Source organism: Silene latifolia, chromosome 7 (genome assembly GCF_048544455.1).
Source record: "Silene latifolia isolate original U9 population chromosome 7, ASM4854445v1, whole genome shotgun sequence".
In the NCBI taxonomy this organism is placed as follows: Eukaryota; Viridiplantae; Streptophyta; class Magnoliopsida; order Caryophyllales; family Caryophyllaceae; genus Silene; species Silene latifolia.
In genome coordinates this window covers 20,280,199-20,306,787 of record NC_133532.1, presented here as the reverse complement: position 1 = coordinate 20,306,787, position 26,589 = coordinate 20,280,199, and the positions used below count along the sequence as shown (strand labels likewise).

Here is a 26,589-nt window from a genome sequence, read left to right as displayed (position 1 = left end):
GTGGACAACTTTTACAAGATCAACACTTTTAAGCAAGAGAGTTTAGTATAGAAAAGCAACAGTGGCCACGACTGTAGAAACTGAAAGACACTTGAAGACTTTTAAAAGGATTTTGCAAGATACACGATTTTAATCTTTAAAACACTTTGCAAAACATGAAAGAATTAATTCAGAAAGTCTTGGGGATTTATGGAAGAGGCACACGGTTTATATAGAGGAGGTGAGTGAAGGGATTGCTAGGGTTTTGAAGGGCTTTGAAGGGTCAAAGGCTTTGCATGTGAGGAGCAATAGTAGCCACCCAAACACTTGCACCAAAGAGGAGTCTTTTGCAAAGGTGAGAATAGAGAAAGAAGGTTTGAAAGATAACCTTAAATGTTCATGCAAAATCAGAAAACAAAGGATGTGAGACAAGTCACAAGAGACAAGTTAACACAAATATGGCAAAAAGGAACTTTTGTTTTCTTAAAAACCAAGGGATTGAATTTGCACAAAGAGGAAATATTTTGAATAATTCAAACCACTCTTTAATGAATACCATCTCCTTAATAAAAATCTGATTTTTTATCTTTGAAAATAAAAGTCACGTGAAAGCTTTTGAAAGATAAAAGGGACTTCAAGTTTCTCGAGTTGTGACATAATCCAAACAGCTGTTTGCGTGTGAAAGCAACAGTCGTCTGGACTGTTTCTATTACTCTAATATACTCTACTTTCTCACTTGTACATTAGATGACACATGACTAAATACAATGGGATTAATAACAACTTCAACACTTCTTAATCCATGCTTGATATGATCAATAAACCTGAAAAGGTAAACTAAGATGACACAAATCAAATGGGCATGTTATCATCAACATAAGGAACCCAACAAATTCCCCCTTTGATGATGACAAGCCCCAAACGAATGTATAAGCAATGTAAACACCTTAATTCAAGATTTAAGCAAGCAAGATCAAATGATAGAGAAGGGACAATATTACCTTTCCTAATGCAAAAGCTAGAATCAAATTACTATGACCATTTTACATTGCCCCAAAACAAGATTCAAGACTAAGAAGGTTAGACAAGACATTAGTTAATCAATATGCAAAGAGATTAAGAGCATGAGTTTACCTTTTCCCCCTCTTGACATCATCAAACGGATAGGGATGTCAAAAAACATTAGAGTGCAGATATTTCACAAGAAAACACAAAAAGACACATGTAATCGTGACAAGGTAACAAGGTCAACATAAACAAGGATTAAACATAAGTTAATCAAAGTTCACCACGGCTAAATAAAGTTTAACATACACCACCAAGCATCAAAATAGCAAGTAAAGAAAAATAGTCTTAGTAGGGCACAACAAGGTGGGACAAAAGATGTAAGGCAAAAGACAAGTGTGATTATGGGCAAATTTAGGGTGCGGAAGTTTGGTCATCATTTTGGAGGATAATGAAGAGGATTGAAAAAGGTGGAGGTTTGACAATGAAGGGCCGAGTCACAGTCATCTCAACTGTTGCATTGGATTTTGTTATATTGAGACCACCAAGGTATGCATCGATATACCTTCTCAACATATGATGAAAGAGTATCAACTTCTCATATTTTCCTTAGTACACGACATGTGATGGGGGAACATCACTTCTTATATGTTGCTCTCATTTCATGAAAATTCTTGACAAATTTGATCTTGACCTTTGAGCATAGCAACAGTGGCATACACTGTGACTTCCTTTCAATTTCTTCCAAATTTTTGCTTTCCTTCTTTTCTCAAGACCGTCGCATTTTTCAATTTCATCTATCTCGTTTCCAATAATCACTTTGACATTTCACATATTGCCTTCCCGTTTTTTTTTTTTTTTTTTTTTTCAACCAACTTCAATTTTTAATTTCATCTATCTCCGTTTTCTAACCAACTTCCCGATCATCTCTTGATACATATGTAGAACATAGACCTTTGCGACGATGAAGTAGCTTTCTCCTTTCTTTAGTTTAGCTTTCCTTGCCGGAATCGGAACGGAATCGATAGACTTAGTCGGATTCTCATTCAAATCGATTGGAGTTTCTTCAATCTCATCGACATTCATAGTCACGGTCTCGGTGGAGGAGCTTGGGACAGTGGTGAGAGGTCATTTTCACGGGTTTGATGGGTATAGGGGTATTGAATGACGTCTTGACCATGGTGGGTTAAAGGGTAGGTTAAATGGAGGGATTTGGGAGATGAAGGGATAAGTGGGTTGTGAGATTTCGGTGGGTTGAGGGAGTTTGGACGGTGGGTTGTAGGTAGGAAGTGGCCCAATAAATATGGTAAGTGAGGTAGTTGGCCCAATCTTGAACATATTTAATTACTCGAAAATAAAAACGCAAGGTAGCATATAATAAACGTAAATTTAGATATGAGGTTGAGTGATTACCGACTCACAAATACGGTGTCAATTTTTGGTCTAAACATGATGTCAATGCACTTAGAACACTTAATAACATATATCCAATTTTAATTTAATCAATTAAGGAATTTTGTAAAACTCACACTAAAAATCACGAGCTATTAATTAACGCAATTTCTAGCCTAAATTTCTCAAAATGTTCTCTTGCAAGTGGCTTAGTAAAAATATCGGCAATTTGATTTTCGGTTTTGCAAAAGATGAGTTTAATATGTCCTTTTTCCACATGATCACGAATAAAATGGTGACGGATATCAATATGCTTAGTTTTAGAATGTTGAATGGGATTTTTGGAAATATTTATTGCACTCGTATTATCACACATTAAAGGAATGGAGTCAAAAATAATACCAAAATCCAAGAGTTGTTGTTTTACCCAAAGGAGTTGAGAACAACAATGTGCCGCACTAACGTACTCACTTTCGGCCGTAGAAAGAGCTACCGTGTTTTGTTTCTTTGAGGCCCAAGAAGTCAGGCAAGGACCCAAGAACGTTGCAATTCCGGAGGTACTCTTTCTATCAATCGTGCACCCCGCATAGTCCGCGTCCGAAAAGCCTATAAGATCAAAAGGACAATGTAAAGGGTACCATAGGTAAAGATTTTGTGTTCCAATCAAATACCGAAGAATTCTTTTAACGGCTTTGAAATGTGATTCTTTCGGATTTGCTTGGAACCTAGCACATAAACATACGCTAAAGAGAATGTCGGGACGACTTGCGGTCAAGTAAAGAAGCGAGCCTATCATACCTCTATACACCTTATCACTAACATTCTTACCGAGTTCATCCTTGTCCAATTTGGACCCGGCCACCATAGGTGTATCATGAGGCTTACCATTTGTCATCCCAAATTTCTTAAGCATTTCTTTGATATACTTTTGTTGATGGATCATGATTCCATCTTTTGATTGCTTAATTTGGAGCCCAAGGAAGAATCCTAGCTCACCCATCATGCTCATTTCAAACTCCGATTTCATTAGTTCCGAAAAATATAAGTAAAGGAGTTCATTTGTTGCACCAAATATAATGTCATCAACATATACTTGTACAACCAACAGTTCTCCGACATTGTTGCTTCAAGAACAATGTTTTGTCAACGGAGCCTCTTTTAAAACCATTTTCAATAAGAAATTTAGACAATCTATCATACCAACATCTTGGTGCTTGTTTTAAACCATAAAGAGCTTTGTCTAATTTGAAAACATGGTTAGGCAAGTCATTGTTCTCAAAACCCGGTGGTTGCTCTACAAAGACATCTTCTTCCAAATATCCATTTAAGAAAGCGGTTTTGACATCCATTTGGAAGAGTTTAATGCCTTTGTGAGCCGCAAAAGCTATAAGCAATTGTATGGCCTCAAGTCTAGCTACCGGTGCATAGGTTTCATCGTAATCAATACCCTCTTGTTGGTTATAACCTTGCACCACTAGTCTAGCCTTGTTCCTTACAATTTCTCCCGAGTCATCAAGCTTGTTGCGAAAGACCCACCTAGTACCAATGACGGTACGATTAGGCGGTCTAGGGACTAAGTGCCATACCTCATTTCTTTTGAATTGATTGAGCTCATCTTGCATGGCAAGCATCCAATCTGCATCGACCAAGGCGATCGTTACATTTGAAGGCTCAATTTGAGATAGGAAGGCATTGTGAGCACAATACTCATTGAGGTGAGCGAGTTTGTTGACGGATGATCTTGTTCGAATTCCCGAGTTGAGATCACTTGTGAGATTAGTGAGTGGATGAGAGCTTTGATGTTTCCACTTCTTTGGAACAAAGGTTTCTTGTTCCCCCTCACCGCATCGATCAAAGTGGATCGTTTCCATTGGCCTGGAAGGTTCTTCATCCTCACTTGTTTTGATTTTCTTGATTACGGAGGTAGAAGCAACGGTCGTTGGTCTGTTGCTTCCAGAGAGGAATCGAAGTACTACGTGTTCCCCCGAGTTGTTGCTCTCCTTTGATGGCGACAGTCTCGTATCTGTGCAATTCATCTTTGGGAGCTTCTTCATCCGTGAACACGAAGTCTTTTCGAACAAGACCAATCTCAAATTCATCATCCTCATCCTCATCATCATCATCCATGTTTTGTACCTGTCCAAGCACACTAGATTCATCAAAAATGACATGGATGCTTTCTTCAATTAACAAGGTTCGTTTATTGTAAACTTTATAGGCCTTGCTATGATCGGAGTACCCAATAAATACTCCTTCATCACTTCGTGGATCGAACTTACCCAAATTGTTTTCACCATTGTTGTGAACAAAACATTTGCTTCCAAAACATCTAAAATATGAAATATTGGGTTTTCTTCCACGTAATGATTCATAGGGAGTTTTATTTAAAATACTCCTTATCATGACACGATTATAAATGTAGCAAGCGGTATTTACCGCTTCCGCCCAAAAGTTCTTAGGCAACTTACTAGTTAATAACATTGTTCTAGCCATTCCTTCAAGGGTTCTATTCATCCTTTCAACCACACCATTTTGTTGTGGGGTTCTAGGAGCCGAGAAGTTATGGTCTACACCATTGTCATCACAATAAGCACCAAATGATGAGTTTTCGAATTCGGTTCCATGATCGGTTCTCATTGAAACAAGTTTTAAACCAAGTTTATTTTGAATTTTCTTTAACCAAATTAGAAACTCATCAAATGTCTCATCCTTAGAGCTTAGGAAGAGTGCCCAAACAAACCTAGAGTAATCATCAACAATGACACACACATAACGACTACCACCTCTACTTCTAGTTCTCATTGGTCCACACAAGTCGATATGTAAAAGTTGCAAAGGTTGAGATGTACTCATAATTCTTTTGGATTTGAAGGAACTTTTAACATGTTTACCTCTAGCGCATTCATCACATACTTTATCAATGTCAAATTTTATATTAGGAATGCCTTCAACCAAATCAAGTCTTTTAAGGGTATTAAGAGTTTTTGTACTAACATGACCAAACCTTTTATGCCATAACCAAGGATCATTGTTCATTACACTCATGCAAGACATGGTGTGACCGGATAGAGAGTTCAAATTAGTTAAGTAAACATCTTTGACACGTCTTCCTTCGAGTATTAGTTCATTAGTAGTGGCATCAAAAATTCGACACATATTGGCACGAAATTCAACAACATTACCCTTATCACAAAGTTGAGAAATACTAAGGAGATTATGTTTCAAACCTTTGACAAGCCGCACATTGTCGACACAAAGTAAGGATGACTTACCAACTTTTCCAATACCAATTACTTCACCTTTCTTGTTGTCACCAAACCTTACCGTGCCACCATCATACGCTTTAAGTGAGAGGAATTGGCTTCTATCACCCGTCATGTGACGAGAGCATCCACTATCCAAGTACCAATTGCGGCCGCCTCTCACCAAGCCCTACACAAGATTAGTTTTTGAGTTTAGGAACCCAAATGAATTTGGGTCCCTTTTTGTGATCAACATAACTTGTGGTGTCTTTCTTAATGTTCATTTCATTTAAAGCTTTGGTGTTCTTGTCAATGTCATCAAAACGTTTTGTACAACCATTAAAAACATGACCATTGTCACCACAATAATTGCAAATGATGTATTCGGGAAGACCTACATACTTCCTTCCTCTAAAATCGTTTTTAGGCTTCGGATGCAACAAATCGGACTGTTCCATTTGAACCCCAAACCAAATGGATTTCTCACATTTCTCGGTTTGATTCGTGAGGAAGTTTAACACGGTTTGACTTCCTTCCCATTTTTCAGTGATGTTCTTAGCATTAACAAGTTCATTGGTCAAGTCATGGACACGTGAGAGAAGATGCAAGTTCTTTTCTTTTTCTCTTTTAAGTTCATCATTGTTAGCACTTTCCATGGACAATCTTTTCTCAACAATGAAGTCGTGGGTGTGATTGTTGAGTTTAGACACGAGATAAATGATTCTTTCTTTGGACTCTTCATATTTAGATGTCATCTCGTCAAGTCTTTTGTTTAGATCAACGACTTCATCGGATCTATGGTGAGGTGAAGACCTAGAAGTGCTACATTCGGGCATACCTTTTTGAAAGAAAGTAAGCCTATCATGGAGATCTTCTATTTCATTCTTGAGACAAACAACCTCACTTTTAAGACACTCATTTTCATTTTCCAACCATTCACTTTTTCTTTTAAACTTGTCTAACTCGTGGTCAGAAGCAACAGTCTTAGAGACTGTTTCTCTTAAGTCAACAACTTCAACTACAAGGTCATAGATCTCATTTTCAAGACCATCTTTGTCCTTCAAAACGTCATCACGTTCCTTGGTTAGTTGGGAAACTTGCATCACCAAAGTTGTGTTGACATTTTCAAGGTCAGAGACATCCGTGGGGGTCAACCTAAGACGCTCTAGTTCTTTAGTCAAATGCTTGTTTAACTTATTGACTCTTTTGACTTCATTATATGCCTCAGAAGTGACAGTAACGCAGTCTGTTGCTTTTAGTTCATTTTTCAGATTAAAATTCTCTTGAGCAATTTCCTCAATCTTATTTTGCATTATATCAAGCTTATTGGTTTGAGACCGACACTTATCAAGAAGTTGATCAAGAAGCTTACATACTTTCTCTTTGGAGTAAGTTCTAGCCTTGGCCTTTAGATGATTTACCTCGTTGTCGGAATCGGAGTCGGAATCGTCGGGGTTAGCCATGAGGCATCTTAAGTGTTCAAGTTTTGAGGTTTTTGAGACTTTTTCTTTACCATGATTTGCAACACACATTTTAGCCTCAAGTTCCTCCTCGATGAGTTCCTCATCTTCCTCGGAGTCGGACATTCCCCATATAGCACTCATGACTCTATGTTTGTAGTCCTTTTTAACCTTTTCTCTTCTTTCCTTAGATTTGATTTCTTCCCACTTGGGACATTCTTTAATTTGATGAGTTTTATCACCACATTTAAAGCATCCCATGGTGGAAGTAGGTCGTCTCTTAGGAAAGCGTTTTCTAGAGTAATTATTAGTGAACTTTTTGTTACCTTGGCCATTGACCAACCCGGCTAAGTTCCTTGTGAACATAGCAAACTCGTCTTCCTCCTCATCTTCTTCATCACTTGGAGAAGATGTGAGGGCGAGACTCTTTCCCTTTGATGACTCACTAGAATGCTTATCGAGATTAAACTCATGAGCCATTAGTGATCCCATTAGTTCATGAAGAGATAGGGTTGACAAGTCTTTAGCTTCCTCTATGGCGGTGACTTTAGGTTGCCATTTAGGGGTTAGACTACGAAGGATTTTTCGAATGATGTCCTCGGACTCGAAATTCCTTCCTAGACTTTGAAGCTCATTAATAATACAAGAAAAACGAGAAGAAAAATTATTTAAAGACTCGTCCTTTGACATTCTAAACATTTCATATTGTTGCATGAGAAGATCAATACGGTGTTTTCTTACTTGGGACGTCCCTTCATATGCAAGTACAAGGGAATCCCAAATAGATTTTGCCGTAGGACACCCGGAGATTCGACTAACTTCCCCCTCACCAACACAACGTTGAAGAATCGACATTGCTTTGGAATTCTTTTCGGCAAGCTTGAAGTCGTTCTCATTGTAATTTCTTTCCTCTTTTGTCTTGGTGAAACCGTTAAGAATATCGGTTTCCTCAATGGCAAGAGGTCCATTTTGGATGATGTTCCAACATTGATAATCGATACTTTTGATGTAATGTTCCATTTTGAGTTTCCACCATCCAAAATTCGAACCGGTAAAGACCGGGATCTTGGAGTGTTTCTCGGAATCCATTACCCACGAATCAAACTCTAAGGCGGTTAGCCTCGATCAAGAGCACGAGGCTCTGATACCAATTGTTGAGTTTATGGATTCAAGTACCTAAGAGGGGGAGGGGGTGAATTAGGTACTCTTTTAAAAATTTTAACTTCAACTTTATTGGATTAAAGTAAGTTAAGTGAACAAAAGAGATTAGAGGATACTTTGAATAATATTGAAAGATTGAACAAGTATCACGATGAATGTTTGCTGAAGTATGAAAGCAACAATCGTTCTGACTGTATCTATTTGTCTCGGTTTGTGGAATATTATCGGACCAAATGCGATAAGATATGATGAATCACATACTTCTATGTTTAAGCGAAACAAAACAAACAAACAAAGTAAAAAGGCAGCGGAAATAAGATAAGCACTTGAACACGAGATTTTTGAATTGGTTCGGCAAGAAACTCAAGTGCCTACGTCCAATCTACCATTTTATTACTTTCCTTTAGTGATCTACTCCGAAAACTAAAAGACCCTTGTAATAAAAGACGCCAACCTACTCCGGTTGCAAAGCTAGTACAAGAACTACTCCGTTCTAGACAAGCTAACTCGCAATCTACTCCGATTGCCAAGAGTTAAAGAACTACTCCGTTCTAGAACTCAACAACTCACAACCTACTCCGGTTGTCAAGAGTTAAAGACTACTCCGTCCTAAACTCTACTAACACACTTAAAATGTAAAGGATCAAGTTTCCACTAACACATTCTTAACAAAGAATAGAGGTGGACAACTTTTACAAGATCAACACTTTTAAGCAAGAGAGTTTAGTATAGAAAAGCAACAAAGTACACGATCGTAGAAAACCGAAAGACACTTGAAGACTTTTAAAAGGATTTTGCAAGATACACGATTTTAATCTTTAAAACACTTTGCAAAACATGAAAGAATTAATTCAGAAAGTCTTGGGGATTTATGGAAGAGGCACACGGTTTATATAGAGGAGGTGAGTGAAGGGATTGCTAGGGTTTTGAAGGGCTTTGAAGGGTCAAAGGCTTTGCATGTGAGGAGCAATAGTAGCCACCCAAACACTTGCACCAAAGAGGAGTCTTTTGCAAAGGTGAGAATAGAGAAAGAAGGTTTGAAAGATAACCTTAAATGTTCATGCAAAATCAGAAAACAAAGGATGTGAGACAAGTCACAAGAGACAAGTTAACACAAATATGGCAAAAAGGAACTTTTGTTTTCTTAAAAACCAAGGGATTGAATTTGCACAAAGAGGAAATATTTTGAATAATTCAAACCACTCTTTAATGAATACCATCTCCTTAATAAAAATCTGATTTTTTATCTTTGAAAATAAAAGTCACGTGAAAGCTTTTGAAAGATAAAAGGGACTTCAAGTTTCTCGAGTTGTGACATAATCCAAACAGCTGTTTGCGTGTGAAAGCAACAGTCGTCTGGACTGTTTCTATTACTCTAATATACTCTACTTTCTCACTTGTACATTAGATGACACATGACTAAATACAATGGGATTAATAACAACTTCAACACTTCTTAATCCATGCTTGATATGATCAATAAACCTGAAAAGGTAAACTAAGATGACACAAATCAAATGGGCATGTTATCATCAACATAAGGAACCCAACACAACTCAATCCCACAAGATCCAAAATTAAATCAAAACAGCCCACCCAACATCACCAATCCAAAGATAGAAATGAACCCAGCAGACGCCAAAAGGTCAGTAAAGATCGCCCAAAACTCAACCCGAAACGGATACAAAACACCAAAGACACACATGCATGCAACCAAAAAACAGGAGAAGAAAGACCCAACAACAAATCCAGTAGGCGGATCAGAGACACTAAAAAGACGCCCGATTCACCAAACGACACTTCACAAGACCACCGCCTTACATGCAACCAGACCAACATAAAGGACGACACACAGACAGATACTAGTGATAATGAAAAGGGGCCGATTGATGGGGGGGAATGGGGGGATCACTAAATCTGACCCAAACACGACCACATAGAACAACATCGCCTCAAACAGATGAGCTACACTCATCGACACATGCAGACAAAACAAAGGACTAGGAATCCAAACCAGAGGTGGGGGAAATAGGGGGATCACCTCTGAGTTGGAATTCGGACCGATGGTGACAGGACAAGGGAACGGTGGGACAGGAACATCAAAGAGGGACCCAACCACAGACGGACAAAGGCCGAAAACGGCAACACCAAGAACAAAAACAACTCCATCATGATGCATGCACGGAAACCGATAACGAGAAAGACGGAGAGTTGGGAAAATCAATCACCATGACCATGGAGAAGGAATAAAAAATTCAAATCATTGGATAAGTTAAAAAAGGGGGGTAAAGATTAAAATTAAGGATTGAAAGAGGGAACATCGTCGGAGATAGGCCAGGGCGACCCCATCTCCAGCGACGGAGCTGGCAGAGAAGGAATGGTGGGTGGGTGGAGAAGGTGGAGGTTACAAGAAGAGTGAAGAGTTTTGTGTTAGAGAATTTTTTTTTTTTGGGGAAATTTTTTTATCTTTGGAATCGATCTTAAGGGTACAATTGTAGTTTGAGGTTGTTATAAGTGATTTCTGATAGTTCTCATGAATTGAGGAATTGAGGATGCAATAATGTTATTGAGTGAGAACGAGTTAAACCGACTTAAACGTACGTCTGATTCCGCTTTCCAATGGTGTCCAACCGGTATTCAAAATATCCGTGAGGCAAGAAAGATTAATTCTACAACTAAGAAGAGGCAAGAACTCCCATAGCTCAACTAGGATGATTTCATAAATATGAGCTCTGAAGAGATTCTACGTATTAAACTGCTATGAGTCGTAATGTTTGTACTTAAAAAAATTACTCCCTCTGTCCCGGTCATTTGTTGTCCTTTTCCATTTTGGGGTGTCTCAGTCATTTGTTGTCCTTTCTATTTTAAGAATGAATTTGATAAGTAATTTGACCATTCATACTCAATTTATTCCACTTGTCATTTAGTAATTGACCCCTTCCCCTTTTCTTGGTCTTTGTGCCAAAACCAAAGCACAACAAATGACCGGGACGGAGGGAGTATATATTATTTGAAATTTTGAAGAGTCGGTAAAATGTTTACACAAACGTTCTGGAACCAGAAAATAAACGGCCTTTATGCTACCAAGACTACGGAGTGTTTCTAATTAGTCTCCCGCAAAATGGTCTCAGACTGAATGATACAATGTGAGACTAACCTGGTTCAAGTAACACTCAAATCAAAATAATTAAACGACCAAAATAACTTTCGTCTTATGATAAATCTTATCATAAGACTGCTTCGTATGAGAACACCCCATAAATTGTTGAGCGGTCAACTATCATCCTTGCAAGATGTCAGAACCTCGGCTCATGTCCTTAAAAATTATACTCCGTATCCGCTGGTTTCAGATCCAAACCTCAAAAAGAGTAGTCAGTCAGATCAGCCACCATTTGTATCGGCTATTTGACAAACGGTATACCTGAAGGGACCCTTTGTGCATATTCGACATATTCATTTCCGAAAAAACGCCTCAAGTAAGCCTCTTCATATGGTATTCTTCCGGCAAAGAAGCGCCAGACTACTGCAGCAAATGCAATTGTCGATATCGGGTTCAACAGCATAATCTGTGTGCCGATTGACCAAACCCAAAAACCCAAGTAACTCGGATGCCGAACAAAAGCATAGATACCATGGGTTACAAGTTTATGATGCTCTTCACGTCGGACTTTGATGAGATGGGTGAAGGACCGTCCAGCTGTAACAATTGCCATTTTGCGTATAATTTCACCAATCACAATAAGAGCAAGGCCGAAGTTGCTTATCCACCAATATTCCTTTAGTTCAGGACAGAAAAAGTATTCACCCAAGTATTCTAGTATTGAGAAAAGCATGGCAGCAATGTAGTGCTTACTTATCAACAACGAACTGAGTGTCACATTCTTCTTCCCGTGAATAGCAACAGCTAGAAAGTATTCTGAAATATGAAAGAAGAAAGTTGCGAGGAACATTTGAGATAACTGTCGGCCAGCTGTGTAATTGAAGATCTCCATAATTCGAGTCACTCTCAATTGACTGATGGAATGCAAGTCGTTTATGTCTCAAATCTAGAATTTTACTTGGAACATCTTGAGCTCTGGAAAATGGGAGATTTAAACATCATCAGAACATTTTTTGACAATGGGGAAAAGTAGCAATCATGGCATTCCAGATTAACAGTGGCATGTTATTAGACCACATAAACTAACCCGAATCATATGACACTATCTGACCCAACCCAAAAAAAAAACCTAAACTTGAATAGACCTAATCTAAAACACGGCCCGACAGTGACATAATCAAATGACATGACCCCGTAATAACCCGACACGAAACAGACTTGAATTACCTGTTTGCCGGTTTGTATCTACATGATCACTAAGCAAAAGGTACAGTTCTCTGGTAGAGTATCCACATAATTAAGACAAAATCTTTTGAATCTTGACGCATTAAATTGCAAAAAGAACAAATAACAAGGATGATTGAGTAGCAATTTGACAGAAAAGTTTTCTTGTACTCAATAAAAAGCACACATTAAATTTGACAGGAAAGTCTTCTTGCATAGCAATACCACTGGAGAGCATTCTAAATTCTCAGCTGAGCTCCAATAACACACCAACAACAAAAACAACATTACCTCGGTTACTCAATGGCTCCCGCAAATTGCGGGGTAAGGAAGGGTTGCATATACGCAATCTTACCCTTGTGTTAGCAAGACAAAGAGGTTGTTTCCCTATGACCCAAGACGAAAATTGCACTGCTTCACAATACAAAGAAGCACAACCACACATTTAACAGTACTTACTACTTGCCATATAACAAAATTCCAATAACACATACAAAATAGAACACATTTAAGTTACATAAGGAGGTTAGCCTAACAAAGAGAAGCTCCAATAACACACATTTAACCAAATTACAATGGTCCAAGGAGGTTAGCCTAATTCTGGAGAAATTATTTACGTATAGCGTTGGAATACATGCTATTAATCCATAAACAGTTTGTACGTGTCTACAAAAGTATTAGGCTTCCCTTTTATGGTTTTATCTTAATAAGTTAATAGTGAATTGCAGAAAATAGGATTTGCCTACGATTTCAGCTTAATATTTTAAATATTGACGTGGATAAACTGAAAGCATCACCACACTACATTCAAAGAATCAACCACATGCATTAAGGTTATGGTATATAATATGTAAGCGAACTCGAAAATCATAAAAGCTGAGCAATGAAAACTCTAGGAACATGTAAGACTCACAGCTTGCTCAATACCCATTCATGACAAATACTGCAAAGAGTTGCACAAATAAAAATAAGGAAAAAACCGATAGGGGTATGTTTGTAGAACAGATGAACATCAATCATTTCCAGGGTAAAAGAGGAAATAAAAAGGAAGAGAAATACGATCTGACGTGATTGAGCTACAAGCTTCTGAAACAACACAAACTCAAAGGTGGAGAACGGAGAGAGCCTCATAAGTTATGAGGGTTAAACTCTGGATATTTGATGATAATTTTAAGCTCCTGCTCTCAACTAAAAAGCACTTTTCTCGTATAAATTCCTTGATAATGTACCGAAGTAGGAAGTGGACCATAAAGAAAGGCATGAAAAAGTGAAGTGGTATGTCTAGCTCATGACAAGAGAAGAAAAAAGAATGCTGACTTGCTGAGATATACAGTTGAAGTCCAGAGGTTCTCACAAGTCAGAAGGTTGAACGCTCTTAGGTTCTCACAAGACAGAAAAATAATAGTAGTACTTTTTGAATCCTTGACCCTAAGGCATCTGCTTCGACTGCTTGGTCATACAAAGATCACACACTCACAAACAAGAGGGTCTCACACAATACAGTTTTGTAAGACCGCTATGCTTACCCACTATTCAACACTTTAACTTATTTAAACTAAACCTTATTATTTGTATGTCTCGACAATTTCTATAACTGCAACATTCTGACTGTCTGAAGATATCTACTTATGTTAGACTACTTCTCAAATCAAATTGCACAAACCGTGATTAGCTTAAATTTTGCATAAAAAAAAACCACATTAAGGTATCAGAACTTTCCTCACTCAACTGCCTTTCAAATTGCCATTTAATTACTGAAGAGTTTCCAAAGTTGTTGATGTCTACTTGGCACACGTTCAAAATCGAGCAGAAAAACTATTTCTACACTGTAGCAAAACCTTCGGAACATTTTTCAGAAACAATAAGATTGATACCCAAGAGACCAAGAACAATACCAGCCATTGACCACCTCCAACTTAAACAGATCCATAGTTTTTTTGCAACTCCGAGTTCATTGTTGCTGAGCAATTCCTAACGTTACTTAATACTTGGTACAATGAACCCAGGAAAACTCCTTCAGCATCAAATCATCAACCAACACATTTTCTTGATTCATTTATCAAAAAAGCAACTTTTTAGTTAATTTTTTTTGTAATTTTCTCTAAATTACTCTACTGCATCACTAACTTAACACCCTAAAATTTGGGCACCTCTATTGCCACTGTCACATACACTCTGCCACCACATGATATACCACATAAAGAATAAAATATAGTTAAATGATGTATCTCAAAAACTTCGTGGCACGAGTTATTTTGCCAGTGGCATTGGTGCCACTCTTAAATTTTCAATGTTTGTTTTGCACACCTAAACTTGGAATGCTGGCTCCGCCACAATTAGTCAAAACCCAATTGGTAACAGAAAGGATGAAATGGCAGAAGGTGCAATCAGAATCAGAGCTACATTAATTATACAAAATGTGTTCAACCCATATGATTAGCAAGACTTCCTGGGTAACACAAAATCTCATTTGTGACGGCACGTATCCGTCACTCCAGAGTGACGGATACGTGCCGTCACAAATGAGATTTTGTGTTATCTAAATTAGTATCATAAATCATCGACTCAGCCTCGTAACAATGTGATCGCAAAACATACATCAATCTGACTAAAAAAAAACCAGAAAGGTGGAATCTTGAGGTAAATTTTGAGCAGAAAAAGAACCAAATGATCAAATAACAGAAAACCCAGATCAAATCATACAGGTAGCAGTATAATTACAAGTAAAAAGATAAAGTTTGAAATAAGTGGAATATAAACATAGTTTGTAAGCATGCATTAATCAAACAGTAGGAATAACAAATAAGCAGACGATTATGAAAGTAATTGGCATGAATTAATGAAGAAGACAGAAGTAAAAATGGGGACGAACCAAGAGAAGTAAACAGGGAGGAAACCAGATTGCTGATTGGGATTTTGAGATGCTTATTCTTAGTGAACTGGGTTTAAGACTTTAGGTACATGATTATTGTTGTTCCAAGTCGGTTTTTTTTTTTTTTTTTTTTTTTTTTTTAGAGGCTAAGACAACTAGATTGGCCGAGTCGGGTTTTGTTTAGGTTATAACCTTGTCCAGAGTATTGTTTACTATTAGCACATGGTGATTATGAGACGACACGGTTTGCTACTCGCTAGCAGTTTGTGAAGAAAATTACCCATATATTATCATATATGAGTGTCCCACATTAATAAAAGAGGGGATGAGTTACCACTTTATAAGGCAAGGCGCTACTTACTCTATTGCTAATTGGTTTTAGAGTGGAACCTCCTTGACCTTATGAAGCGGACTCTTTCTCCTCCATTGGGGTGCGGCACGTTACATGATTTAACACAGTTCGAGCTCGGTTCGGTCAAAACTCGGCTCTAGTTTGGCCTCGACTCGAGAACTTAACAAGCCAAGCTGAGCTCGTGTGATTAGATAATATATTACTCTTATTCTTTAAAATATTTTATCATGAATTTATTTTTATATCACCATATCAAATGTTTTCATTGATTTGCCAATATTTTTTATAGAGTATATGTAAACTTTGAATCCGGTTATAGGGAAATATCGAAAGAAAAAAGATGAAAATTCAATTATCGAACTGTCGAGCTCGTGTTTAAGCTCGAGAGCTTGATAACGAGTTCAGATTTAAAGCTCGGGTGAGCTCAAGATCAACTTGATCTCGAGTTTAGCTTCATGAGCACAAGCCTGGCTTTTGCCAAGCTTGGCTTGTGCTTGGCTCGTTTTCAACTTATCACCCCTAAGCACGACCAATATTAGTTTTGCATTTTTTTTTCTACCATGATAATCTTAGTATGTGTCTTCATCTCTTAACTAATACTTCACCAGTCTCAATTATTTGTTTTTTTTTTTTTTTTTTTTTTTTTTTTTTTTTTTTTTCCTGTAAGGATAAGAGCAACTAAAAGGTAAACAAATGATTGGAACAACAAACTAACAAAGTAGTATCCATTTGGACAAGCTTATTAATAACTCAACTTTTTATTCAGGGTCTAGAACAAGACAGGGCCAAAGGTGAGCCTTAATTCAAATACCTCGCTATGGTTAGCAGGGGCTATGAATCTATCGATGGTGTATCAATAAACCAGAATAGATTCTCCCAGTCGATGCCAAGCTATCGACAGGGACAGACTGTAAACTCCCTGGCAATATTGTAGTACTTGAAGAATTCTTTTGTGTATTTGTCAGTCACAAATCCCCAGCTGTTGGATCTAATCCTCCACAAAAAGTGGGGAATTCAGCGTTTACTCCATACCAGGCAAGTATTCAAGATCGTATAACCTCAACTAAGGGTTTTAATGAGACGAGACAACTCGCGAGCAACTCAAGCCCGGCTCGGTCAAAGCTCGGCTCCAGCTCGAGTTTTGATTCTTGAGCACAAGCCGAGCAAGGCCAAGCTCGGGCTCGGCTCGTTAACACCCCTAACCTCAACGAGGTAATCTACAAGTACACAACTTACAATTATTAACCCTTCACTTGGACTTTACTCATGAACCAGCCACTGTAGGCATGTAACCTCTTCAACAATGAAACTAACATTTCTTGCTCAATACTCAATAGCATAGAAGTCACAGGTCAGACCAACAAAAGACAATTCGACCCTGCTCACAGAGAAATGAGGGATGCAAGTCGGCAAGTCGCAAGGACATGAACACGCCATGAATAGCTCTAAACATAAAATTAAGACTGATAATAGTCCAGCATAATAGCACACTACATTCACAAAGCGTTTTACATCTCCCCAGTGTTTTTTTTTTAAGGAAAACACTAAGAAATCCTACTTGAGCTAAGAGACTTGAATTTTGGCATTGGACGTGACCATTCTTCTACCACCATCTCCACAAAGCTTGATCAACTCGTATCAGATTTGTCAAGAGCTGCCAAAATACAATAGAAGTTAGTAAGTGGCGACCTTGAAACGATAATACACACAAGAATACTTGGAGGTCAATGTAAAGGTCAAGTGGATCCATGTGTGACTGTGTGTTGTGTATATTGGGAGAAAAAAAAGTTAGGGGACGGAAATTACTGTTGTAGTTCAACAGCTTCTCAATCAGGTCCACATGGGTCATGAGCATTCTCCTGCAACAGTAACGGACCAGTCCCAACGCATCAAGAGCATCTCTGTTTCAAACGAGTCATAAGTTAGATGAGAGCACCTTCTAATTCTGTTACCTTGAACTAACAAAATCAAATCAAGTGTGAAACAAAGTCTTTCCAACAAAAAGTAGAAAGCGACAATAGTCAAAGAAACAATAGAAAAGAGCTAGTAGAGGATAACTATAACACGATGAAGGAAGAACGCTAGACAAACGTTGTAGCATTTAACCCAACTCTGGGACTCACTTCTCTGCTATAGAATAAAACATGAAAGTCAAAGGAAAGAAATAACTGAAGGCAGACTCAGGAAGACCCACAGAAGCACTTAGCTCATTTCACCCACAGAGAGATACTCCCTCTATTTCGATCAAAAAGTCCCATATATCCAACTTTGGGAGGGAGAATTTTAAAGATGGTTGTTATTGCCAGAAATAGAGGGAGTACAACTTAGACGGTCCACACGGTTCAGTTGGTGTAATGTTGTGAGTTGCAAGAAAGTTCTGGATTTGAGAGAAAACTGAACACCGAATGACCTTTTGTTCTTTCATTGTCATTTATCAATGGCAACTTAATTGCAATATTAATAGGTACCCTAAACAATACCTGGTTGAGCTTTCTGCTCAATTTGAACATGATAATATTTACGCAGTACATACTAATGAGAGTTGGAAAAACAGAGGAGTTGTTGAACAGGAAGAATCTGGACCTACCCCAGAAAGACGACTCAAACGGCCTAAAACCAGACCCATTACAAACCTACATTATGGTGAAGCAAAGCATTGTAGCCGAACCCGACCTTGAACCAACGCCCAATAAAACTGAACTTCCTCACCGGAGTACCGAACCACCCAATTGCTTGTTCTAAAAATAAGAACTTAGATAATAACCTCCACAAATTGCTAAGTAGCCAGGACAAAACTTTATACAACATGAAAGACGTAACAAATTAGATCAACAACCTACACATATCTTGATAGCAAGGTGACAACTATATACAAAATGAATCCCTAAAACTCAACGCAAAATTACTCCTGCAGCTATGAACCAAAACAAATTGCATGTCCTAAAGGTAGTAAGTATTAAGTTTATCATTGCTTGTTACAAACAATGTTGTAGAAGCCTTTTCATACATACAACACATCCAATCTTTCATCACTATCGCTTATGCTAGTTTAGCACTTCATTAAACAAGAGCAGTCTAAGGTAGGATAAAATCATTTACTCTCTCTGTCCCGGTCATTTGTTGTCCTTTTTCCATTTTTAGGGTGTCTCAGTTAATTGTTGTCCTTTCTATTTTAAGAATGAACTTGATGAGCAATTTGATCATGCCCACTCAATTTGTTCCACTTGTCATTTAGTAATTGGCCCCTTCCTCTTTCCTTGGTCTTTGTGCCAAAACAAACGGACAACAATTGACAGGGACGGAGGGAGTACTTTACAACACGCACCGGAGTTGATTTCTACATAACTTGAGAAAATTGTTTATGCTGAACACTGAAACATATTATCAGAATACCGTAACCAATTTAGAGATTCATTTGGCTTTATTACATCACAAACAAATAATCCGTCATGTGCTTTACTAGACATGAAAATGAAAACTATTGGAAAATTCAAGACTAGACACACTGAGCTAATCAGACAAAGAAAGCCCTAAATAAATACCAAAATAGAGAAACTCAAAACCACGCCTATCGCCAATCGGCATTAAAGCCCTAATTCAAACACAAGAAGGTATAATTTGAAAAACGTATACAATCAAATGGAATAGACGAGTAATAAAATAGGTTACGGACCCTTCAGAATAATCAGCTTGGAGAAGGTCGAGGTAGGTATCCCACTTATTGCCAATAACCTGTTGAACAATTGGTTGACAAATTAAAAGCTGGTTACATACAAATAAGAAATGATAAGAAAAAAAGAGGGAAGAAATTAGGGTTTAGGAAAAAGATTAAAGTATGAGAGAAGAATACCTTGCCGCAGGTGAAACACCGTACTGGGATTATCATCTTTCCTCTTCTTTTTCTCACTCGCAGCTCTTCCTAAATACGGCTCGGCTGGTTAAGGACTAGTTTCTTATAGACCACTGCTTTTATAGTCTCTCCCCTTTATTTTTCTAAATAGAGGGCGGCTTTGTTCCTAAAATTTTTTTTTTTAATCGCTACCGGTGGTGTATTGGTGTGCACTAACAAGCTCAAAATTTAATGTTAAGAAACCATTTTAACCAAAAGTTTAAAGTGATGGTTGGAGTTTTAAGATCGGTTTTATACTCTAACACGCCTCCCCACACGAATGTCGTTTGGGCTTGAGTTGTGGATGCAACTGTAGGTCTCCTCATACCTTGTGCTCCGTAATCATTACTCTTATATGTCAAACCTATCATCAAGGAACGCATTACCCAAGTAATTAACTTCCCTAGTAATTATCACCCGATTAAAATTTACCCCCTAATTATTCCATGAATTCCGTAAAAGCCCTCAATAGTCAATACTCTTCCTAATCCTCTATACTCAAGACTCAAAAGTCATGACCCCTTCAAGTATCTCATTCTTTACAACCCTACCAAACCAACCAGCACTCACAAGCTACCATCCATTACCCCCATCACCAATGCTACCATAACCACCATCACTTGGCGACACCTCTGGTGCCTCCCCTCCGCCCCTTTGACAACCACCCAACTCCATCCCCCTCCCAAGCTCCAAACCAGCAACAATGTTACAGGGGTCGCCGATGATTGCATAACCAGGATTGAGTTTCGTGGTGCCTATGCGGCTGTGGGTTTTAGTGAAGGAAGGAGATGATTGTTTCATATTTTTTTTATGAGTGTTTCAAACCGAGCATACAGGTACATTGCCTCACTTGAACTAGCATCACTTGAGATTTGTTCAACTTGGCTCAGGAAGAGTCTCAACTCTCAAGACTTCACCGAGCATTGTCTACACCTGCATCCTTGCCAAAACTTAATAATTATTAATATAAAATATGTCGTCACTCAAAATAAATTAGTGGACAAAGCACTCTCATAACAAAGCTAAGTAAGACGGTCATACACTCATATGTAAGACGGTCTCGTTTAAGAATTTGTGTAAATATAAGTCATCATTCAAAAGTAACAAAAAAGAGATCTCGAATCCTCAAAACGGATTATTGATTAAAGCTTCATACACTTGGTGGAACTATTCTCAAAAAGTCAAGTCAAAACCACCCGTTTATCAACGAGAAGCCACGTAATAATAAGTCAGGACTTGAGCAAACACAAGAGGCATACCACCGCCCTGCGGCTATACCTAACACAAAGGCTAGGAACTTCAAAACTGGCCAATCTGAACTGTGGAGCTTTCCTACTTCTGTGTGTGTCAGGACAATTTGGACTTGAGTATGAGTAAGAGAAGAAATTGAAATCAAGATTCTTTGTTGCTAATCGTTATGGCTCTTTGTGCACGTAGTTGTTCCTCACGAGCTCGTTTGGCAGCAAGTGCTTCCTCGTCAAGTATCTGGATGGGAGACCACTCAGGTAATTTCAAGTCGCTGGCAAAAAGTGAATCATAGTAGCTCTTTGCAAGAGGCTGTAATTTAAGGGTAGCATAATCAACTCCGGTTCCCACGACAGCAAATACGATAGAGTAGCGTACTGCCCCATGCTGACCACCTATTAACAAAAGTAAAAATATAGCCAATTAGGCACATAATGCTAAAGACCGAGAAATTGGTTAGAGGTGGGTCACCAAATTCGTTCAACCCCCAAGCAAATAGTGAATAAAATCAGTGTATCGGACAAGCATACTGTCTATCAAACATGGCTATCAGTCCTACCCCAAATTGCAAAAGTGTTTGACGGGGCATTTGGTTCACACAAGGGTAAGGAAATGAATCAAGAAAGGAATACAAAGGGAAAGGACAAAGAAACCCATAATTCCCCAGGAGTCGTTTGCATTGTAATTTGTAATTCATGGGATTTGTAAAATTAATGAGTTGTTTGTTTGCCCAAATCCCATGAATTAGACTTCCATAAGAACTCCAATTCCTCCATTATGGAGGAAGTTGCTTACCTAGTCCCCCTAGGTAAGTGGGAGTTATTGTGGAATTCACTTCCTGCATTCCAACCAAACGACTTTCTACCAATTCATGTGAATTACTACTTCCTAGGAATTGCAGTTCCTCTTACGAACCAAACGATCCTACAGTGTTTGAATTGAACTTCAAAAGGAATAAGAAAGTCTACCAACCATCACCACCAGCCACCCCAGAACACACCCTATCGCCGGTGTTTTGGGAATCAATTCAAGAGAATAAGGTGTAATGCTAGCATAGAAAAAGGGAGTCAACAAACATCATGTAAGCGAATGAGAAAGTTTCATTCCCTTTCCCATTCCTATGACGACTCGGCCAAACGACGCCTGATTGTGGGTAAGATAACATCCTGACACCATACAATTTAAACAGATTTCGAACATTTGTGTTAAGAGTTATTTTACGTGGTACTTTTGAGTTCTGACCAAGTGACCATTTATGACACAACATAATCAAATATGAAACATCATTCTAATCATGTCATCCCGTGTTCACTCGATCTAATTTAAACCAAAGTACTGACCTTGAAGGCGGCCAAGAACAGCACCACTACAAAACCCTCCAAGAGCAGAGTTGATAAGATCGCCATGTTCAGATTTCCGAGTTACTCTTACAAATTCACGTGCTCCTACAAGGCAGGAAGAAAATTACACACCACATTCAGTTTAAGCAGCATCTTACAAAACTCATTAGCTTTCTTACAGAATATAGAAACACATAGTGAGTAGCTAAGAATGATCACAGTACATGAACCAGTAAGGCAGTAAGTCTTAAAGAGATTTACTTAAGAACATGGAGCATTGATGGACTATGCCTAAAAGTACTAATAATAAGGGACAAAGGACCGGGTGCAAGTTCAAGTGCACGTGTAAGTGATTTTCTTATTTGATAGTTAGATTAAAATCATAAATCATAAACGATAGATTATGCATTGATCATTGCACCGATGGAAGCTGATTCCTGAATTTTGCATAAACCTCCGTTCAATGAGAAATAGCCCAGGAACAGTCCGTCATTTTCCAAAGTTGTCAAGATGCTTCTCTAAAAACTAATTGACTAATTCCACATTCGCATCTTATCACACTGCTCCCTACAGATCAATAAAACATCACTTATCACCGTCAGCGACTCTACATCTGCAGTCTGCAATCCTCCATCACAGGCCAACCTAATTCCATTGGACTCCATAAGCTATTTCCACCAGAATAACTGCTAGAACACATGCCCATAATCCTCCAATCTTAACATCAGTAGCGTATTAAACTCTCCTAACTCTAATCCATTTTCCATTTCAATAGACCCACGAGATTACACTTCTCTGGAATATAGTTGAATACATTCAAGAAAAACTTTCTTTAAGTAAAATTCTTTTATTCGTAAAGTACTCCAGCAAACAGTCTATGAAAGCTACCTTGCTTGAGGGAACAAGGATGAAGCTGCCGCTGCTGAAGTGAACGCCTCCATGGCGAAATTAGGGTAGTATGATTTTAATAATGGAAGCCCAATAGAACTTATTTTGCCCTAATTGACGCAGCAAGGGGCTAGCACCTAGCAAGGGAGGTCTCCTTCTAGGCCCCTGCCAATGACAATTTCGATATTTGCCATCAAAAATTTTGATATAGTTTTCTATTTCACTGAATTGAAATACTAGTCCGCCCCTGAAATTACGCGCTGCCAAGTCAAATCTTTATTACGCCTCTATATTCAGTCTATAGCATTACTAGTTTGATAACTAGAATTTCCGCCCCTAAGTTCAAATCCTTGTTACGCCACTTCACACATTAATAACACAGTAAAATCGATAAATAGATCAAAGATGAAAAGGAAGCATAAAATTACCACAGTAAACCCCAGAAACAATGGCGAAATTAGTAGCATAAGTAGCTGACATATTCGCGACGCCATGAACTTTGCGATGCTTTGACATTGCGCCAATTGCTCCACCAACAATTCCTGAGAATTCATCAACAATTTCAATAATCAGCTGTGTAAAGAATTCAATAATATCAAGAATAAAACGAGTGAAATTGGGAAATTAGGGTTTATGAAATAACCTCCTAGAAGAGTAGGGTAGAAGATTCGTTCCCTCCATTGATCGAGAAATGAAGGTGGTGGTAATGGAGTTGTAGTTGGTTGATCTGCGGCTGTTGATGATGATGATGATGATGATGGAGTCGCCATGGATTCAGGTTTTAATGAGCACAATTTTGGATCATTTGGTGCTTCAAGTGCTGGAAACTAATGAGATATAGTCAATATTATACTACTATTGGTTATTTAGTGCCTTATATTTAGGATATTGTCTTATGGCTTTCCCTTAAATGGTGGAGTTAAGCATGGCATATATTAGGGAATTGTCCCTAATATATGGAGTTAGAATTGTATAAATTAGGGTGTTGTATAAGTCTCATTCATTCAATTATATTCAATTACTACAACTTACGCTACTGTTCTTGCATTTCTATATGGCACCAGAGCAGGTTGCAAATTAATTTTTCCAAAAAAAAAAAAAAAAACAAAAAAATCTCATTTTTTTTTCTCATCATGACAAAACCAGAGGGATCAAAACAAGAGCAAATTTCATCATGCTCACCTCTGTATCTACATCCTAGTGAGAGCACAAATCTCTCATTAGTTTCAAGCAAATTTAATGGAAAGAATTATGAACTTTGGGCTGATGCGGTCAAAACTGCTCTCGATGCTAAGAACAAATTGTCTTTCGTCGAGGGCCACGTAAAGAAACCGGTTCTGTCCAAAAATCAAGACGAAACACTCGAAGCCGTGGCATGGCGACAGTGCAATGCCATGTTGAAATCATGGATACGATGTTCGATTGAAGAAACTCTTCATGCGAGTATCAATTTTTCGGGAACTGTGGTAGAAATCTGGAAGGAGTTGCAGGATAGCTATTCCACTGGCAATTCTCCACGAGTTCACCAATTAAAAACGGAGTTGGCCGACTGCAAGCAAAGGAAAGGCCAATCCGTCATTGATTATTATACCAAGATGAAGACAATTTGGGATGAGTTAGCCAATTATAGCAAGGTACATCAATGTACCTGTGGAGCGGCGGAATCGATCCTCAAAGAACGAGAGGATGAAAAAGTTCATCAATTTCTCATGGGACTTGACAATAGCCTTTACGGGCATATTCGTTCTAATCTGTTAATGGAGGATGAGATAACGTCCTTGACTAGAGCCTATTCACTCGTTCTCCGAGAAGAAAGCCACAAGGCTGCTACTAAAGAGAAGGAAGAAGCCATTGAGGCAACGAGTGCCATGGCGGACGGGTTTCGGATGGTGCGCCAAGGGGTAAAAACAAAGGAGAAAAGAAAGATGACAAGGATATTTTTACCGCACCTTTTGTCGAAACCTTGGCACACCGAGGAGTATTGCTGGAACAAGCCCGAGAATGGAGGCCGAGGAAGAGGCCGTGGACGCGAGGACGCGGGCGTGGAGGCAGAGGTCACCATGAACGTGCGAATCCGCTGGTGTGAGTGAAGGCGATGCGACGGGACTCGGATTAACAGCGGAAGAATTGAAACAGTTTCGAGCCATGATTGCCAATAAAGGTGAAATTAACTCAAAAGAGAAAGGTATGAAAATCGATAATGATAAAGGCATAAAAAACACTTGTGATAATTGGCTTCTTGACACAGGATGTTCGCATCATATGACCGGAAAGAGAGATTTACTTGAGAATATAGAAAAGAAAAATATCTCAACAAAGTAGGTCTTCCAAACGGATCTCACATCACCGCTTGTGAACACGGAATGTGACATTAAGTTCCAATTTTGTGTTGAAAGACGTACTTTATGTTCCCACGTTACAATGTGATTTAATTTCGGTTCAACAGTTAATTCACGAAAATAATTGTTTAGTAACCTTTTACTCCGATCATTGTGTTATACAGGACCTCTCTACGAGGATGAAGATTGGACGGGGGGAGCATAAAGACGGGGTCTATTACTTCAAGCAACAAGGGAAGGAATCCGTTGCAAGGGTTGAAAAAAATGGCGATGCGAAGCTTTGGCACAAAAGACTTGGGCATCCCTCTAGTAGTATTTTACCTCTCTTTTCTAATTTAATTGGTTTAAATTTATGTTGGAGTTCGAAAGACATTTGTGATTCGTGTTGTCGTGCTAAGCAAACACGGTCGGTTTTTAAATTGAATCAGAAACGGAATGACTCCTTGTTTGGGCTTATACATTGCGATATTTGGGGGAAATATAGTGTGAAAAGTTTGAATGGAGCACAATTTTTTCTTACTATTGTCGATGACAAGAGCAGGGGTGTTTGGGTGTACCTTATGCGTGAGAAAAGTGAAGCTATACAATTACTTATTACTTTTTGCAACATGGTAAAAACCCAATTTGGAAGGCAAGTGAAAATAGTTCAAAGTGATAATGGATCGGAATTTCTGGCCGGGCCATTAAAACAATATTACCATGAAAACGGGATACTTTTTCAAACTAGCAACGTCGACACCCCACAACAAAATGGTAGGGTAGAGCGAAAACATCGACATATTTTAGAAAAGGCTAGGGCCCTACGTTTTCAAGGAAATTTGCCTTTCGAGTTACGGGGAGAGTGTGTGCTTACAGCGTTTCTAATAAATCGAACCCCCACACATGTTTTAAATGGTCAAACCCCATATGAATTGTTATACGGAGAACGACCTATACTCGATTCGATTAGAATTTTTGGTAGCTTGTGTTATGTTCACAACAAGGAGAAACCAAAAGATAAATTTGGAGAGCGAGGCCGACGTTGCATTTTTATCGGATATCCATCTACCAAAAAGGGGTGGAGAGTATATGATCTCAAAACAGGGGACGTTTTCGACTCAA

General features: G+C 38.5%; 4 protein-coding genes across 4 annotated transcripts; 1 reads left to right on the top strand and 3 right to left on the bottom strand.

The window, feature by feature from the left end:
- Window positions 1-11,055: 11,055 nt before the first annotated feature.
- Window positions 11,056-15,559, bottom strand: LOC141590940 (protein-S-isoprenylcysteine O-methyltransferase B-like). The gene is made up of 2 exons (XM_074411446.1): window positions 15,436-15,559; window positions 11,056-12,314 (listed from the first exon to the last, which is right to left on the bottom strand). Exon 2 carries the CDS (start codon window positions 12,229-12,231, stop codon window positions 11,641-11,643), a length of 591 nt encoding a protein of 196 aa, XP_074267547.1. The 5' UTR covers window positions 12,232-12,314; window positions 15,436-15,559; the 3' UTR covers window positions 11,056-11,640.
- Window positions 15,560-17,201: 1,642 nt separating this feature from the next.
- Window positions 17,202-19,756, bottom strand: LOC141591903 (DNA-directed RNA polymerase subunit 10-like protein). The gene is made up of 4 exons (XM_074412396.1): window positions 19,638-19,756; window positions 19,461-19,519; window positions 17,594-17,688; window positions 17,202-17,441 (listed from the first exon to the last, which is right to left on the bottom strand). The coding sequence occupies exons 1-4, from the start codon at window positions 19,671-19,673 to the stop codon at window positions 17,416-17,418; spliced, it is 216 nt and encodes a 71-aa protein (XP_074268497.1). The 5' UTR covers window positions 19,674-19,756; the 3' UTR covers window positions 17,202-17,415.
- Window positions 19,757-20,722: 966 nt separating this feature from the next.
- Window positions 20,723-23,971, bottom strand: LOC141591902 (uncharacterized). The gene is made up of 4 exons (XM_074412395.1): window positions 23,793-23,971; window positions 23,578-23,691; window positions 22,262-22,366; window positions 20,723-21,316 (listed from the first exon to the last, which is right to left on the bottom strand). The coding sequence occupies exons 1-4, from the start codon at window positions 23,917-23,919 to the stop codon at window positions 21,069-21,071; spliced, it is 594 nt and encodes a 197-aa protein (XP_074268496.1). The 5' UTR covers window positions 23,920-23,971; the 3' UTR covers window positions 20,723-21,068.
- Window positions 23,972-24,021: 50 nt separating this feature from the next.
- On the top strand, window positions 24,022-25,964 carry LOC141591901 (uncharacterized). Its single transcript, XM_074412393.1, has 2 exons — window positions 24,022-25,334; window positions 25,653-25,964. The coding sequence occupies exon 1, from the start codon at window positions 24,106-24,108 to the stop codon at window positions 25,237-25,239; it is 1,134 nt and encodes a 377-aa protein (XP_074268494.1). The 5' UTR covers window positions 24,022-24,105; the 3' UTR covers window positions 25,240-25,334; window positions 25,653-25,964.
- The last annotated feature ends 625 nt before the right edge of the window (window positions 25,965-26,589 follow it).

Bases quoted from the DNA above. Each gene is read 5' to 3' on its own strand.
- LOC141590940 (XM_074411446.1), bottom strand. From the start codon at position 12,231: ATGGAGATCTTCAATTACACAGCTGGCCGACAGTTATCTCAAATGTTC.
- LOC141591903 (XM_074412396.1), bottom strand. From the start codon at position 19,673: ATGATAATCCCAGTACGGTGTTTCACCTGCGGCAAG. The intron at 19,520-19,637 runs GTATTCTTCTCT...ATTGTTCAACAG, and splicing joins GGTGTTTCACCTGCGGCAAG to GTTATTGGCAATAAGTGGGA. The intron at 17,689-19,460 runs GTCCGTAACCTA...CGTTTGAAACAG, and splicing joins CAAGCTGATTATTCTGAAGG to AGATGCTCTTGATGCGTTGG.
- LOC141591902 (XM_074412395.1), bottom strand. From the start codon at position 23,919: ATGGCGACTCCATCATCATCATCATCATCATCAACAGCCGCAGATCAA. The intron at 22,367-23,577 runs GTAATTTTATGC...CCTGCCTTGTAG, and splicing joins TGTTTCTGGGGTTTACTGTG to GAGCACGTGAATTTGTAAGA. The intron at 21,317-22,261 runs GTCAGTACTTTG...TTTTGTTAATAG, and splicing joins TGTTCTTGGCCGCCTTCAAG to GTGGTCAGCATGGGGCAGTA.
- LOC141591901 (XM_074412393.1), top strand. From the start codon at position 24,106: ATGGAGTTAGAATTGTATAAATTAGGGTGTTGTATAAGTCTCATTCAT.